The sequence below is a fragment of the Prosopis cineraria genome, unplaced genomic scaffold (genome assembly GCF_029017545.1).
Source record: "Prosopis cineraria cultivar Desert tree isolate PC_DT_omini unplaced genomic scaffold, ASM2901754v1 PC13, whole genome shotgun sequence".
Classification (NCBI taxonomy): domain Eukaryota; kingdom Viridiplantae; phylum Streptophyta; class Magnoliopsida; order Fabales; family Fabaceae; genus Prosopis; species Prosopis cineraria.
The window spans coordinates 4,395,993-4,414,685 of NW_026555344.1; the positions used below are offsets into that span (position 1 = coordinate 4,395,993).

General features: G+C 33.6%; 1 protein-coding gene and 1 long non-coding RNA gene across 2 annotated transcripts; one reads left to right on the plus strand and one right to left on the minus strand.

Moving 5' to 3' along the window:
• The first annotated feature begins 2,490 nt into the window (after positions 1–2,490).
• On the plus strand, positions 2,491–7,240 carry LOC129290173 (uncharacterized). Its single transcript, XR_008588270.1, has 4 exons — positions 2,491–2,625; positions 5,076–5,193; positions 5,291–5,410; positions 7,133–7,240. It is a non-coding gene; the product is annotated as an uncharacterized LOC129290173 (long non-coding RNA).
• Positions 7,241–17,312: 10,072 nt separating this feature from the next.
• LOC129290935 (ruBisCO-associated protein-like) lies at positions 17,313–18,113 on the minus strand. The gene has a single exon (XM_054927997.1). It carries the CDS (start codon positions 18,111–18,113, stop codon positions 17,313–17,315), a length of 801 nt encoding a protein of 266 aa, XP_054783972.1.
• Between the last annotated feature and the right edge of the window lie 580 nt (positions 18,114–18,693).

Sequence of the window (18,693 nt, forward strand, 5' to 3'; positions counted from 1 at the left end):
TCACATAAAGGGTTCAAAATAATTATAGAATCAAGGGTTTATCTACAAATGTTCATAAAATCCATAAGAAAAACAAATATACCACCACAAACATTAAATAAGAGGAAAGGAAGGAGAATGGAGAAAAAAAAAAGATATGAAACTAAAATCTCTTCTAGTCTTCAAATCCAAGCTCAATCTTCACTAAAATTCATGCCCTGACACACCTAAAGTGTCTAAATACTCCCAAGAAGTCTAGAATACAGGCTAAATTCGAGAATGGGTTATATATACTCCACAACCCTAACTTTATTAGCTAAATAAAATATTTTTTTTAGCTGTTACCTTTAAAAGTCTCACACAAAGTCACATCATTGGTCACAACTTTACTCTATTTTGTACACTTCTCCCAATTAGAGTGACTAATCATCTTTTCATAATTTCTTCATCTAAAAACCTTCCAAAAGCATCATGCAGGATCTAGAAATGCATCCAACCAAGCCTTAAACTAAAATATCAATAATTTAGCTTCAAAATACCAAAACAAAGCCATGGTTTGAATTTTCAAAACAATATGCACATTTTTCTAACTTGTATTCAAAATATATACAATTGTGCCAAAATATATTAAAAATCCAAGGAAAATACGCTCAAATGACACAAAATTCTAGATGTTAACATCTTTCTTTCCTTTTCTTTCTTTGTTTTGCAACTTGCATTTATGAGTGTAGCTTTAAATTTTTTTATCTTTTTGTAGCGGTGCATGGTGCCTTTTGCAGTGATAGATGGCACAAAATGATTTTTTTAGAAATTTATATTTTTTTGAAAAAATAAAATTATAAAATAAATTTAATGAGTTTTATTGGCATGCATAAATTTATCTAAAATTACCTTATAATTTGAGATAGATAGAGTATATCTCTTCTCTATGTATTCATGAAAAATAGAGATTTAAAACTTTATCATGTAATTAATCAGGAGTATCGAAGTTAGTATCAATTATTATCAAAATATTGTACAAAAGCAATTGTGTTGACACTATTGTTATTATTAACTTTCAATCCATTTCAACACATACCCTATCTCCTTCAACTTTGTCAAGGACTTAGCACTAGCTTCCAAAAATGTCACTGTCATGAGTTTCATGTCAGAAGTCTCACAAGTGAAGTGAAGTTTTTAAGTATAAGAGGTTTTTCTATCTAAATATAGGTTACTCTTTTGACATGGATTCTCCCTTATAGAAGGTTGATATCTTAGTCATGATAGCACTCAATTAAACTAAAATTGACTTAATGTAACATATACAGGTCAATCCTAGGTCATTCTTTTTAAGAAGCAATTTACAAGTTATCTTAAGTTGGCTCTATGTATTTAATTACTAAAGCCAAATAAAATCTAAAACTAAGTGTTATATTTTTACACTAAAATGCAAATTATGCAATTAAAACTATCTAGATGGATGCTGATACTTATGTCTAACATCTAAACTTTATTATGCAATGTATAACTCTTAAATTATGATTGAGGGGTTTGTTTCAAGAGAATTGAAATGCCAACTAAAGAAATTAATTAAATGATCAAAAGGATTAATAAACCCAAAATTAAGAAAAATTTGATTTAACAGTGGTAAATGGAATAACTTTGGACTTTACATGGAGTTAAATTTTTTACCCCAATTCAATTAATGAGACCAAAGAGAAATGATAGGAGAGTGAAATTAATAATTTTAATTACCTAATTAAAGCAAAGAGAACTCTTAAGCACAAAAGCCTAACACTTAAATCATTAAAGAACTTATAATGACTCAAGTGCTATAACAATGAATTAGACCAATTAAATCCATTAAAATCAATGACAATTAATTCAAAATAAATCTAAAAGATACATTTAAATTATCTAATTAAAAAACCAAACAAATTACCAACTATATTGAACAATTAAGAGGTAAAATGAATAATCCAAATTTGTAACAAACACCACATCATAGTAGCAATTAAATTAATAATGAGAACTCAATCATTAATCTAATTGAAAAAAGCAAGGGTTATATAAATATAAATTCCAACAAGTCATTTAACACAAATTCAATCTAAATACTCATTCAATTTGAAATTTAAAATATTTATAGTCTAGATTAGCAAAGGATTTAGCAAGAAAATTGATCCCTTACTAAATATATTTATATTTAAAAATAATCACCTAATATCGTATCATTCCATATCATCTCATGTCATGTCACTTGGCCTGTTTGCATCAACTAATGCAACGATATAAAATGTTTTTTATATTTAGTTTTTATATTGGTTAAAAAAATATAGGTGTAGAAAGCGCGGTGATAATTTTATAAATAAGTTATAATCGGGTGGATTTTTTTACCGTGATTCTATTTTTAACGGGTATAAAAAGTGGTAGGTTTAGACGTGACACACCGGCTCCTTTTCTGACGGGCATAAAATCAATTTTTATTTTTCACTCATATGTCTCACAAGCAAAACCTCTTGAGCTTTTTCATGGGTCCTTCCATCTTCTCTTCCTATCATCTTTTCTACGTACCGATGCTCTCACCTCCACCTTAGCACCATCCTCTCCTCCTTCTTGCCGAGTTCGTTGGGCTGGTTGGTTTTGCAAATCAGTAGTTAGTCGCCTGTAATGTTTCCATCATTATCTCTTTTCTTATCGTTTGCCGCATTTATCATGTTGTCTCTCTCACGTCTCATCTACTCTCAGTTCGAAGCGTGCATTTGTTCTTCAAAGTTAGGGTTCAAGTTTGTCATATGATTGGATGGAACAGATTGGTCTTCTAAAGCTTTTCGTTTTTTGTTTTTGCTTGGTAAATTACTTTTGTCTTTGCCACTTCAATTTGATGGAATCGGCGGTCGTGTTCAGGATACAGTTTATTATAAGGCCGTCATTCTCTTTATTGAAAAATGTTTTGTTCCCTCAAGATATACACACTCACACACGCGCATGAAGATCTTGCATTTATATATCTTCATTGTTTCTTGTTTATAGACTGCTTTGAGCTGACTCTGTGTCCGTTCCAGTAAACATTATGAGCTTATGATGTAAAACACAAATACCACACCCCACCAATTTATACCCATGAAAATGTTGTGTACATGTTAATCATGCTTCTTGGCATTTGAATTTAAATTTACCTAAAAAGTAAATAGTTCTGTCTAATTTTAATTATATATAACATACTTAATACAACAACAACAACAACAAGCCTTTATCCCACTAGGTGGGGTCGGCTACATGGATTGCAAGACGCCATTGTGCTCTATCATTTATTAAGCTTTTAGAAATATTATTAATTAAGAGATCACGTTCAACAACTTCCAAGAGTGTTCTCTTAGGCCTTCCTCTACCTCTCTTACTCGGACTCAAAGTTATATGTTCCACTCTTCTCACTGGTGCCTCCCTTGGTCTTCTTTGTATATGCCCAAACCATCTCAACCGATTTTCTACCATTTTTTCCTCAATAGGTGCCACCCTCACTTTTTCACGTATATGCTCATTTCGAATTTTATCTTTACGTGTATGTCCGCACATCCATCGTAACATTCTCATCTCTGCTACTCCAACTTTATGCTCTTGCTGTCCCGTTAGAGCCCAGCATTCACTACTATATAACATTGCCGGTCTGATAGCAGTGCGATAAAACTTTCCTTTAAGTTTATTAGGCACCTTACGGTCACAAATAACTCCTTTAGCTTTTCTCCAATTAAACCACCCAGCTTGAATTCTATGTGAAATATCTCCATTGATTTCGCCATCATTTTGAATAATGGCTCCCAAATATCTAAACTTTTCCACTTAAGGTATAATTTGATCTCCCAATTTCACTTCCAAATTATTTTCGAATAGTCCTTTACCAAATTTACAATATAAATATTCCGTCTTACTTCTACTCAGACGAAAACCTTTCGACTCCAATGTCCTCCTCCATAACTCAAGTTTGCAATTAACCTCTTCTCTTGTCTCTGCTATAAGAACTATATCATCCGCAAAGAGCATACATTTTGGGATTTCCTCTTGAATATGTTTCGTCAAAACATTTAAAATTAAGTTGAACAAATAAGGACTCAGAGATGATCCCTGATGTAGTCCAATCTTTATAGGAAAATCCTTTGTTTGACCACTAGGCATTCTTATACTAGTTTTTACCCCCTCATACATATCTTGTATGGCTTTAATATAAGCAATCCGTACTCCCTTTTTTTCCAATGCTTTCCAAAGCATTTCTCTTGGTATACGGTCATAAGCTTTTTCCAAATCAATAAAAACCATGTGTAGATCTTTATCTTTACAACGATACTTTTCCATTAATCCCTTTAGTAGATAAATCACCTCTGTAATTGACCTACCTGGCATAAAACCAAATTGATTCTCAGAAATACTTGTCTCCAATCTCAACCTGTGCTCAATTACTTTCTCCCACAATTTCATTGTGTGGCTCATGAGTTTAATCCCTCTATAGTTAGTACAATTCTGAATATCTCCTTTATTTTTATAAATAGGAATTAATGTACTTCTCCTCCACTCATCAGGCATTTTCTTGGACCGTAAAATCACATTAAATAACTTAGTTAACTATCTCACCCCTTCTTCACCTAAACATTTCCACGCTTCGATAGATATACAATCAGGTCCGTTAGCTCTACCATTTGTCATTTTCTTAAGAGCTTCCTTTACTTCCTTATCACGTGTTTTTCGATAGAATGATAAATTTTGTTCTCCTTCACCAGTTACTAAATCCTCCAAGTTACTAGATGAATCCTCTCCATCATTGAAAAGTTTAGAAAAATAAGTCTCCCATCTATTTTTAATTTCATCATCTGTAACTAAAATTCTTCCCTCTTCATCCTTAATACACCTTACCTGTTCTAGATCTCTTGATTTTCTTTCCCTACTCTTGGCAATCTTATAAATATTTTGCTCTCCTTCCTTCGTCTCAAGGTTCTTATAAAATTCTTTAAAAGCTTTGGAACGAGCTTCACCCACAGCTCTCTTAGTTTCCTTCTTAGCCATACGGTACCTCTCCCAATTTTCCTCATATAACATACTTAATGTATGTATTAATTTGTTTGTAGAATATTACGGGGTTGCTCAAGCAAGTGATGCATCAAAATCACTTGAAGAGGCCATCAAGAACAGTATAAGGATCAGATACCACAATAAGCATCTCGGATATCTTCTTTAAGCTATAAAGTAAGTGAAATGTATTACTATAAATAAAAAAAATTCTCGTTTATAAACTTTGAATAACCATGTTGATTATATTATCGTATACTACTATTTGTTACAGAGAAGGGGTGAATGTGAAGGGATATTATGCGTGGGCATTCTCTGACAACTTTGAATGGGAACATGGTCAACATTTCAATTTGATTAATGTACGTGGATTGCAGCAACATGAAATGATATCGTAAGTATTCTGCATATTGGCTCAAAATGTTCCTCCTCTGTTGGTTATCTAAATTAGTTTCATTTTTTTTTTGTATGAAAAGTTCTCTAAATTAGTTTCTACTCTTCCTCCTTTGTAGTTTTGATTCCTTACAGCTTTAAATTGTTTAGACTACAGTTTGAAATTTGCTATGCACCTGAGAGAGGGGTTCTTTATCCTTTATACCGCTCTATGCAATCTCTTATCTTTTTGATGTTTTTGCCATTCATTTTTCTTGGTTCCCTAGATAGTAATTCTACTGGGCTATTCTGTTTGAAATATTATTGATGTGTTGATGATCGATTAGAATGGATTAATGGGAACTTTTAGTGGTGACTGATCATGTCTCTCTTGGGTTGTATTTGGAAGACTATGGAAAGCTTAGAGGTTCAATATTAAATTATTTCATGAAAGGTTTATGATTTCAATAATTTGAAACCCGTGAATCACATTGAAATCTAATTTAAAGCAAGACAAGCATAACATAGTAGGCTTTCCCCTCAAATATCATGTTTTTAATTTTAAAAACATTTATAGGTTTGAGCTGAAACCACACACACACACACACACACACACACACACACACACACACACACACACACACATCTCCTAGGTTGAGGCCGCATATCGCTAGCCCATAACTATATTAATTAAAGACACAGAATATAAGTATTGGATTTATAGATCTCTGTGATGATTGGTGAATCTAAGAAAGTGAATGATGAGATCAGCTGTAGCTGGTGCAGACTACACATCCCTATGCACGAGAATAAGTTCAGAATAGATCACAAGCTCTTATATCCTCTATACTCTGTTCTTTTCCTTCATACCTTACGCTACCTGTTACTTCTTTCCATTTCCCTACGTTCTTCTTCTTGCTCTTTTTAAATCTCTCCTATTCTCTTTCTTTTATGTTTTGTTTTCAAGTGTACTTTGTCCATTTCATTCTTTGAATCTATCAAATTTGTAGACCAAATTTATGAGCTGGTTAAGATAGAAATTTAAAACTTATGATGTTATTAAAGTCTCTAAACAATCTGTGTGACGAAAGGAAATGTCAGATATCTCATTTTGGTGTGAAAGTGAGACACCTCTTTCTCTGAACTTCTCTGATAAAGCATATTGACACAAAGTAGTGATATTTAGGATCTGACTTCTTTACTATGTCACTTAAGCATTGGTTTTGCATGAACCTGGATCCCTGTCACAAGCATCTAAATTGGAGGACCATGTTTGGATTGCTTTGCTGGAAACTTTGGACTGTAAGAAATCAGAGGCTATTTGCAAATGCTTCCTTCACTGGACAAGAGCTCGAGAATGAAACCTTAGCATTAGCTTACCATACTCTTAGAATTTTTGATCTAACTGAGGCTTTATCTTCTTAAATTGCTTTCCTGGTTGTTCTGTATAGCTCCTCTGTTTTTGGTCTTTTGACCAGTAACCTCGCTTTTAATTTTTTCGGCTTATTATGTTTTCCTCCCACTCAAAAAAGTAATGGCATTTATTTATATAATAAGAATTACCGTCCCATTCTATGAAATTTCCTGCACACAACTGAGGGTAGGTGGGCTATTATTTTGTTCTTGTTGCAAGCCATTTCATTCTATAGATGATAATCTCTCCTTCCTCTTTAAACTTTCAAACAATAGAATGGCATACAATTTGTAGTTCTGTTCGTTGATTTCATACCTTTGTAAATTCCAGAACACAGCTTTAAGCATTTGTGAGGGTTGAGAAAAGAGGCTGATCAACATCTTGGATCACAACTTGAAGACATTCTGCTAAAGTGTTATTTCATTCTTTAATGCACACTTTACACTTCAACACTTGTATCATTTGTAAATGATCAAGATATTCTTTTAGTAAAGCAAGAAAACTGTTCCATTTTTTTTAATCGTTTATATATCGTTCTTATTTACTCCCTTCATTTCTATATATAAAAGAAAAAAACTGTATCACATGATTTAAAAAAAGTGATTAACTATAATAATTATGTTTGAAAATAAAAAAAATTAAACTAAAATGCCCTGCGTTAATCAATATAAGCATGTATTAATTATTCATCATTAATGTAAATTATAAGGAGTAATTTAAGAAATATATAATAAATACTTATTAAAATGAGTGGTTTTGCTTATACAAAAATATAAATGCAGAATGATAGTTTCTCTAACAATAAAAAATAAAGGAAGTATTTCATAATCCCTTCTCTAAGTTTATATTCAGGTTAGCTGCGTAATAATTATTACATAAATAAGCTGAATTGTGAAGTCTATTTTTATTTCATTGTTATCACCTCTTTGAAAAATGCATGGTTAATGAGTTCGACTTGGTTGATTTCTTTGTAACACGCACTTGATACGAGACAATATGAGACATAGGACACGGACACACGCACACACGTTATATAATCATTAGAAGGGCTGAAAGCCTTTTCTATTTTGTGTACAGAAATCATCATTGGTGGGTATTTTAAGTGATTTGACGTTTTTCTATGTTTTGGTGATCACTACATTTCCTTTTTTTTTTAATTCCAGCCTTCTAATTTTATTTTTCTTTTTAATTGCAAGTAATTTTGATTGGCTGTTAGACTTTCTTTATGTGAAGAATAATGTGGTGTTTTGTGTTCCATTATTAGCTATTTGTCTCTATAATTTTTTCATCCTTCTAAACTTGTTTAGATTTATATTATCTGCTTGATAATTGTTAAATAACTTAATCTAAAACTGTGAGGTCTGTTTCTGTTTCATTGATTCATCTTTTAGTCTGAACTAGGGATAATGAGTTTGACTTAATTGGTACTTGATTTGCTCGTTAGATTTTTGTTATGCACGACATAGTCCTCATTGTTTGATTCTTGTTACATGCCATCATCCTATATTAGAAAAGCTTCATGTCAGTTGCTTGTATCATTTTTTCAAAGCACTAGGTTACTTATTAAAAGAGTACTGAGAGTTACTTGTAATTTGTTGAGTGATTTAAAATCTGATCATCAGGATTTTCTTTTTCCTCTACAGATCATAAGAAAATCAACAGTTGTTTTTCCATGGCTAACAATCCCTCACAGCTTCTTCCATCAGGTTTGCACAATTATGATGGCATTTTCTCGAAACTTCTACTATTTTTTTTTAAAAGAACTATATAAGGTTGAACTCCGTACAAGCAAATATTTGTACCTGAAAATTTGCAGAGTTGATTAACTGTTGTATAGGGTCAAAAAGATGCTACTGAAGTCTGAATAGTAAGACCTACATTGATGGATATTCTTAATGGTTGTTTTTAAAACCTTTTATGATATGTTTGTAGTAATTACATGATAGTCACTTTCCGGATATTTATGCGGTGAGGATGAATTTGTTGTAATTTTTTTAATTTAGGTAATAATTAGAATTTATAAAATTTATTATTTAACATGTTCGATGGTCACTTTCCACCCTCAAGGGAAAAGCATCATAGCTAGTCTCTGTATACACCCACGTAAATGTTGGATGGCTGTAAATTATATTAGTACATGTCTAATTTGGATAAACAGGTTCCTAGACTTGTAAATAATTTTTTTTTTTCTTTCAGGTGTACCTCGAATTTGGGATGGCAATTCCAAAGATTTGTGTTCATGGAATGATATCTTCAATTAAAGAGCTATCAGAGCTAGCTCCAATAATTAAAGAGACACTATACACAACCATAATTTGAGAGCAATCATAATATGAAAGTATGTATAGAAAATAAGAATTTCCATGAACTAGTAGGAAGCATTTATTCGTTATACTCCATTTGCTGAAATATTTTACTTAGGTTGGTTAGCATCATTAACATTTTACTAGTGATGTTTAGCACTGATTGCTATGCATTTCCTGAAATTATGGATTTTGAATATTGTGAATTTTATTGAAATTATGTAATGATTAGAATTTATGAATTTTATTATTTATTATGATATTTGTTAGAATATATGTAATAATAAAAAAGGGGGCATTTTTTTTAGATTAAAGTGATTTAGTGATTTAAATAATCTCTAATCCAAAAAGCACCATTTTTTATTTAAATGTCACTTTTTACATCTGTTGGAGAGACAATAAATGTAGAAAGTTTACTTTTTACATCAATTTTAGCTACAACCAATGTAAAAAGTGAACTTTCTACTTTGTTCTAATTGCAACTAGTGTAAAATTGATGTAAAATGTCAATTTCAATTGATATAAAAAGTTATTTTTTATAATAATGTTGTGTCTTGTCACCTATCATATGGTGCCTCCTCACCCATTATGTATGCAATGATCTTTGTCATTAGTCATACTAAAAGCCAACCAATAAAGCCAATTAATTTAAACAAGAGACTAAGCACAGGAAGGTAGGATTAACCTTGACGAATAGCACTTTTATAAAACACTTTGAGTAAACAGGATCCTAAAGTAAATTTAAATATGAAAACTATGTCCAGAACCTTGGAAAATATTTCAAATCAAAGTAAGGAAGGTTGTGGAAACATGGAAAATAGTGTGAGCATTATAAACAAGTCAATTAGGGGGTAAAAAGAGTCATTTTTCTATAATAGAGTAATGCATCATGACTTGTGGTATAGAGATTATTCGCTGTGGCAAAAGGCACTGTTCATCAAGGCCAACTATACAGAGGCCTTTTTGTCGCTACCAAACCTCTTATTTGTCATGAATGACACTCTATTATGTTATCCATCATGGCCAATAGTCATATCAGTACAAAATGACAACACATATAAACTAACTTTTGAAGCACCTAATTTTCTAGTTCAGACCTGCGCAAACTATTAAATACTCTAACTAATGGCTCTAGTCTCACCTTGATGACTCTCTATATTTTTGTATATTTTGAAGAGTTTTATTAATCTTTTAGAGAGTCATCTAGTTATTTTTTGTTTATTTGTCTTGTGTTTAGTGTTTATTTTGGTGTTAGTCAACTTGTCTTGTAAATTTTGTGTTTTGATTTTTTTTAGAGTATTTTCTTTTGTTAATTTGAGTCATTTTGAATTTTAAAAAACTCTACAAGAGTTTAAAAGAGGTAAAGAAGCAAAATATAATGAATTTAATGAGGAAATTGAATTGTTATGATCACTTGCCATAGCAGCTGCCATAGTGGGTCAGTATTATAACTTATAAGGTAAATTCTGAACCAGAACTTGCTACAGTGGGCGCTATAGCGAGTTTCGTACTAGAAACGCACAACATCAGTTTTTTTTGATAAAAGAAATTGAACTTTGACATAGGCCAAGTGGGTAAGAAAAGGTTAATGCAATTAAATGAGCTAGATGAGTTTAGGTTGCAAGCTTATGAGAGTTTTAGGATTTATAAGAAAAGGGCCAAGAAGTTTCATAATAAACATATTTTGCCTAGACAATTTGAACCTGGACGGTTGGTGTTGCTATATAATTCTCAAATGAAGTTATTTCCAGGTAAATTAAGATCTAGATGATTTGGTCCATTCAAAGTTGTTCTGTTTCACCCTTTGGAGCCATTGAAATCATGGAAGAGAATTCAAGAAGAGCTTTTAAAGTCAATGGATAGTGCCTAAAGCTTTACCATGGTGGTGATATTGACCATATGAAGGTGTTTGTTTAGCTTTTAGATCCTCCATAACCCTTTGAGATAGTCTAGTTAAGGACTATAAACTGCACTTTTTGGGAGGTAACATAAGTTTTTCCCTTTTATTTCCTTATTTGCATTATTTAGATTTTTGTTTGTCTTTTAGATTTTTGTTTGTGTGTTTTTTGTAGGTTAGTTGACTTTGGGCTATGTTTGGAACAATGGAGCAATAATATAGAGTCATATTGAACTTAAAAAGAACAAGGGAGTTTTCTGAACTTGGAGCTTTAATTTAAATGCTTTTATGGTGTCTTGAATTATTTTTGGCGTTAACATTGATTAAATGATTGAAAATTATGCATTTGAGTGACTATAAGCATTTTTATTTTTACATAGAATTTAATTTTTTGAAATAGGGAAACTGCTGTAGCCGAGGTTGTAGTGAGTAAGCATTTTGATCACTCAAGCTCTTTTAGAAATCATACTCTCTATGGCACCCGTTGTAGCGGGTCATGCTTCTAGTTTTCTTAACTTCCAAAAGAACAAGAGCTTTTCTTTGTAAATATTTAGATTTATTATAATAGTATTTTTTTAAAAAACCAACTAAATAATATTTTTGTAAATATTTTGTTATTTTATTTTTTTATTATTGTTTTCTCTATCTTTCTTCCTTTCTATTTGTCCGATTTTTGACATACATACATACGCACGCACGCATGCGCGCACACACATGTATAGTTTTCATTTTTTTTTATTTTATTGCTTTTGAATAAAAAAAAAACTACTAGAAATTTCAGCTTTCTCGTGCAAAACGCATGCCCTAAAACAATTTGAATTGGTTATCCTCTCTCTCTTGCCCTGACAGTCACCTCACCCGCGCCTCCACTGGCAGCTCTGTCTCGCCCCAGCCTCCGCCTCTTTCCAACTCTTTCCCTTGCATTCACCCAGCCTCCGCCGTCCATCTTTCCTCCATTGTGTTTGTGAGCTTCACACCGCCGTGCCTTCTCTTTGCATCTCCTCCACCGAGTTCCACGCCATCGTCAACACTGCTCGCGCCTCCATATCTCCCTCACTTACCTTCCTCCGCCGTCGCAAGTTTCTCCCCTCTTCAGTCCGCCTGAGTTCAGCTCGTGGTGTCATCGACCACCGTAACCAATACCTGTGTCTCAGCCTCTTCCCAGCTATTTCTCCAGCTTCCGTACCTCAGCTTTACTGTGCTCCGTTTTCATCTCCAGTGTTCTTCGGCGTGCTCCTATTGTCGACTAAGGTAACCATCTCTGCTCACGCTTTCATCTTCTCATTTCATTGTCTCACCCGCTACCCACCATCTCCTTCCCTTACTTTTATCTGCCACAGTGAGATATACCTCAGTCTGTCGTGCCTCCATAATTTAACTCACACTTGACGCGAGCCGTCGTCCCTGTGCCACTAAACACTCACGCATTCATTCCCTTTTCTCTCTATCTCTATTGTCATCTCTGTTGTGCTCACGCCTGTCGTGTCTTTTTCTCGGCTGCCATAAACCCTTCCTCTCCTGGCATGATTCACCCCCTTCTCTATATTCACGTCGATTCTTCTTCTTCTTATTATTTTCTCGCTTTTCTTCATTTTTTTTTGTTCTTTCGGTCATTTCTTTTCGTTATTATTATTTATCTGTTCTTCCTTTGTGCTGTTCCCCTGTTGAGGTTTTGCTCTTAGATTTTATGGTGACTCACACTTTGATTTCTGCTCGTGATCCCTTTCCCCTGTTCGGATTCGTCTTTGGATTATTTTTTTGCTGAGCTTTGGAATTTCTATTTCCTATTGCACATTGCTGTGTTGATAGTCTGGATTACTTGATTGGGTTATGTGTGAATTCTTCCAATTCATTTCGATTTTAGCTTTCCCTATGGCAGGTCTTGTTTTGAAAAAAAATGACTCCCTCTTGTTGTTGCTGCTCATTTTTGTATGGCTTTCATTTTTGGTCTACGTTATGTTGGTCTTGGGTTCTTGATAATGGTTCTTTGGCTGGGGTTATGCTGTACTATGCTGAAACTAGTTTGAACTTTACTTTGGAAATTATTTGGAGTTATTTTGATGCTTTAATTTGTGAAGCATTACTGAAAAATGCTATTTGTCCTTGTGCTTGGCTTGATTATTTTGTTGAATGACAAAAGGAGTTGCTGTTTTTCTCTCCCTTATGTGCTTTCAATTGTTGTTCAAGTTCTCTACTGACTATGTTAATCGGATTGAATGAAGTGGATTGCTGTTCTTCTTCCACTTTCTGTGTCTTATTTTATGCATTTTTATTTCTCTATTTTATGCTAGTATTGTTTGTTGTAGCTATAAGATGCCTCCAAAGAAAAGGCAAAAGAAAGGGAACACTTCTTGCGCACCTTTTGATAGCTTTTGGTTTCGCTCTCTCGTAACTCAAAGGCGTTTCAATGATATCCTTATTGATAAAATGCATTGAGGACTGCTACTATTTGGTGCAAGCATACAATTTGGCTCATCAAGCTTTCCATTAGCATAAATTGGCTCCCAATTTTCGCACAAATCCTGGTGTTTGTATTCCAATATTGGTGAGGAAATTCTATTCGAATGCTATTGTAGTTGAGAGGGACAATTACTATGTGAGAAGTAAATTGGTTAAGATCACAATGGACATTATCCGGGAACACTATGGGTTACCAAAATTTGAAAGGGAGTGTGAATATGAGACTATGCTTAAGGTGGATCACATATTAAAAAATGTTAATCTTCCCTAATGGAAAGACATTCTTGACTATGTTATGGAAGAGGGAGCAGAACCTATTCGGTTTGATGGTTGCTTGAAGTATGAATGCCTCTCTAAGAAGACTGTCTTTTAGAACACATTTATCTCTCGCAACATTCTCACCACCACTCATTCCTCTGACATGAGCAAGATTCGTGCAATAATGGCATATTGTATCATGACGTACAAAAAGGTGGATTTTGCCAAGCATATTCATCACAACATGAGAAATGTCATTGGAGATAGTACCAAGCTGTTAGCCTTTCCTCACAATTTGGTACCAAATGAGGATCTTGAGACACTTAGGGCTATATTATACTTACTACACTTATAATACATCTACAAAGTGTCTCCCCTCTAACAAGCCATTAGCATTTTCAATCCAACATGCATAATTCACACTCATGCACTACTACACATCATGTCTTCACAATTAATCATCATTCAATGTCACATATTAATTTGCATGCTAAGCCCCATTTACCAAAAAACAAAAAAAAAAAATCACATGAAGGCCGATATCAAAAATTGCCTAAGTCAATACTAAGCACATGCAAATAAAATATATTCGAACTTATACAATTAATGCTAATGTTGGCAAGGAAAGTATTCAATCACACAAAATTAAACAACTAGACACTTTACAAGGTGGAAGTCTAGTCTCTAGCCTTTGTTGCTTCCTTTTTGCCTTTACCCTTATCGTCTTTTGGAAAAAAATAAGAAATAGGAGTGACATTATACAATCTCAGTAACCAAATAGTTTAATTAAAGCATTTCAAAGTGTGACTTTCAAAAGCAAGTAAAACATAATCTCACATATAACATTTCACACATTAACAAGAATGCATCATTATGAGATAATCTGTATGATCAAATTTAAGCACTTTATTTCTCTCCTTATATCTTTTGATTAAATTTATGAGCAACTAAATCATAAGGACCAACATATGTGATTGGGCTAACCCTGCACTCTAATTGTGAGGGATAATTTAGCCAAAGGTTCCCACACTTACTTTTGGACTATAGATTCCCTCTTCTTAAATTACAAGGTGCCATAATTGCCTAACTTGCATTGTCTTTCCTTTGTGTTTTTAATCTTATGAATTTGTAATTATTTGAACAAAAATTGTATACATGCAATATGCACGTATACACTCCTCAAGTGTCCTTGTTCATTGTCCTCTCCGTCGTAGATCTTGTGTTTTACTCTTTAAATTATCTTCAAATGTTATTTTCTCTTATTTCAGCTTTATCAATTGACATTCAATATTATTGGCATATATCTCAGCCTATTATCACCATTTGCATTGTTCACATCAAATTTATTAGGAAAATTAGGTTCATGATAAGTTTCGACATTAATATATGGAAGGTGAAATTACATCTAGGAAAAATATCATTCAAGGACAATGAGGCAAATTAATGTCAAACAAGGACCAAAGATTCTTAAATATCACTAAAGGACTAGGGGACTGATTTGAAAATAGTTTCAGATGAGAAAAGCCTATAATATGCCTGCTTTTCTTTTTCTTTTTTCAAACTTATCAATTAGCGAATGATTTTTTGTTAAATGAGAATGGATACTTATTAATTAATGAATAACTATTTATTAAAATATGATCTAATTTGTCCCTTCTCATAGCTGAGCTCTTTCAAATTCTTGAACTTATTAATTAACGAATGATTTCTTATTAAATACGAATAGGTATTTGTTAATTAAAGAATAACTACTTATTGAAACATGATCTGTACTTGTTTTTTCCCATAACTAAGCTCTTTTGGATTCTTGAATTTGTTAATTAACAAATGACTTTTTAAATGTGAATAAGTACTTGTTACGAGATACTCCACTTGGATGGAATCCTATGATAGAGTATCATCATCCACACCTCCATCATTTCCACCAGATAGCTAGGACCTATACTAGATAGAGACCTAGACTTATTAGCTATTCCTAGACCTAAAGGACACTCTAGCACTAGGACTTGTCAATTAAAAAAAAGAAAAATAGCAGTATTATAGTCTTTTTTCATCTAAAATTATTTTCAAATGAGGCTTCTAGTTCTACAGTGATATTTCATAATCTTTTGATCTTCATTTGATATTGAATACCCTCAGCGATTCTTGAATGATGTTTTCCCTTAAATCTGCAAATCATGAAAAAATGAATCTTATCATCGTGATATAAGTAATGTGAAAATATTCTTTGGTCCTTTTTTGATTAACTAGCAGTGAGAGTTAACTTTGCTTAATAATAGGAATGATGTTGTACTATTTTTAAAAGTTATAGGGGAATATTGCAGCAAAAATGAGTTTGACGTCCTAGATGCCCTTGAACCTATTATTTAAGGATGAAATTACTCTTTAGCTCTGCTGCCATCTTATATAGTTGGTCATAATTACTAATCTTCCATCTGAAACAAGTAGTGTGTGTGTGTGTGTGAAGTTTTCATTTCATACTCTCCAATGACTAAATTCGGGACCTGAATCCCAAAAGTTATGCTATAACGATGCTTCATTAACTATTTATGAGAAAATTTGAATTTGTAATTATCTGAACAAATACTTGCAACTCATCTTTTCACTGACAAATTTATTAGAGACCTAATTATAATTAATTCTTCATTTTAGGACTTAATTGTCATTCAATGTGCTGACATATATTTACAACAGTTAGGTCCCCTATTTTAACAAGTCCATATTAAAGATGGCGATAATTGCTCCCCCTGCAAATTGATGATAATTTGATAAATTAAACACAAGTACTTCCTCAAAATAGGTTGATATCAAATAAAGATTTTTTTAAAAATTTCTAGTCCTTAAACATAAGAAGATGATGAGTACTGAATTTGGAAAATTAAGTTATGATGAGATCTTGATTTGATATTAATTTTCTTATGAGGTCCTTAATTGTGATTATTCCTTTATTCTAATTCAGTTATTATAAATGCTTATTACTGTCTTTTATATAAGTATAGGAGACTGAAAATAAAGAGTATAGTTTGATTATTCTAATATTCTCAAAGAAATTAATATGAAATTATGAGTTTAATTGATTTATTTGAATGTGTGAATGTAAAAAGTAAAATGTATAATATATGTTCTTATAAATTACACATAAAAGATATATAAAATAAGATATTTGTTATGTCAGTAAAATACTATTTTTATTTTTAAAAATAAAAAGTTATGGCGCATATCTCATCCCGTGAAAGGTGACAAGCATGACCGAAGATGATCCCCTGGGAAATCAAGCACAACGAGGAAGAGTTGCGAGTGAGGAAAAAGGATAAGAAAGGAAAACCATGCACGTACCAAATTGATTAACAATCAAAGCAACATTTATTAAACAGGTTGGCTCACGCAGATAACACAACAGCCAATTAAGTGCAAATCAAGCAAACAAGTACAAATGCCTCCACCAACGGTGACTGAAGACTTATTGGAAAGGAAATTAACTGACGACAGACACAGCACTCAGAAATATGAAACAGCAGCACGCATCAACACCAGAGGGATGCCGATGCTTTATTTAATGAAGCTGATACATAACAAGGGCCATGATGGCTTCTCAGTTCTCAGGGTTATCATCACCGGTCATAATCCAGTTGGAAATCCCAGAAGCGGTCGCCGGCTTTTGGTCGAGCAGGTGAGGAACGCAACCAAGGAAGATGGGCAATGGGACGTTGGTCCAGTCCGAGGGCTGGGAGCTACTGTGCTCGGCGATGAGCTTCTCTTTGGCATAAGGCAGATTGTCGAGGACGTCCTTGAGGGACTGCGAAGTTCTAATGACAGTAGAACAAGTGTGGGTCTGGTAAACCACAGTGTCAATAAACTTGTCGCAGGCCTCGTGCAAGGGCCAGTAATAAGTATCACTGAGAGGAGCAGACACGGTGATGGAAACCAGAAAGTCGGCCGCCATCTCATTTTTCAGGTTCTGTATCACCTCACCTACTGCATCCTTGAACTGACCTTGCCCGTCGGGATTGATGTTTTGGTAGTAAACGTCGAGGCCATCAAGGTTGTATTGGTGGATGATCTTTTTCAGGGATTCGGTGGCACTCGAGATCCAGGTTTTTTTATCGGAAGAGGTGACAGAAAAGGGATATTTCTCGTCACGGCCACCGATGCTGAGGAAGAACTTGACTTTGGAAACTGACTTTTGCTTGAAAGTTTTGATCTTGGTGGGAGTGAGCTCGTCTTTTTTGAAATAGCACTTGAAGTCTCCCATGGTGGGATTCCCATCTTCATCGTAATCTCTGGCGAAGGCCAGAGCGACATGGATTCCGTTCTTGAGCTTCACAGACTCCAGATTTTTTATCGAGGTGTAGCTGCTGGCATAAACCCGATAGGCTAACAAAGGGTTGGACATTTTGAAATATAGTTATGTATGATTTGCGTCTCTCTCTTTGATTCTAGATTTGTCTCTCTGTTGTGTGTAACTCAGCTTCCTTCTCGCCCTTATATAAACACACCCAAACACACTACACTTGCTTCTCATATGAGTCATTTTGACGTCACTCTCTCCCCGTCATATGCCCTTACGTTACTGCGCTTCCCTCCCCACATAAAGTGTTCGAGAGCGTTAATTGGGTTTCGAGAGTCCGGACCAACTTCAATATTCCAACACATTGCTCATCATAGCCTTATTTATAGCGGACTTGTTAAAATAAGACCGTTTACTTGCATATTTTATAGCGTGCGTGAACCGTTTATACAGACGATACCATCAATGTTCATTTGACTATTAGCTGCGTGTGAAGAATTACTGTCAAACCATATGAAGCTACTACGTTACATGCCATCCTCTAACAGTCGAAACAAGTTAACTACTATACCTAAATCTATTCACACACAAACTATACTGTACATAATACAAGTATGTAATGCCAGAATGCGCACCTTAAGTTTTTGAGATCTCATGCATGACTCATTAAATTATTGGTTACATC

Bases quoted from the DNA above. Each gene is read 5' to 3' on its own strand.
- LOC129290935 (XM_054927997.1), bottom strand. From the start codon at position 18,113: ATGTCCAACCCTTTGTTAGCCTATCGGGTTTATGCCAGCAGCTACACC.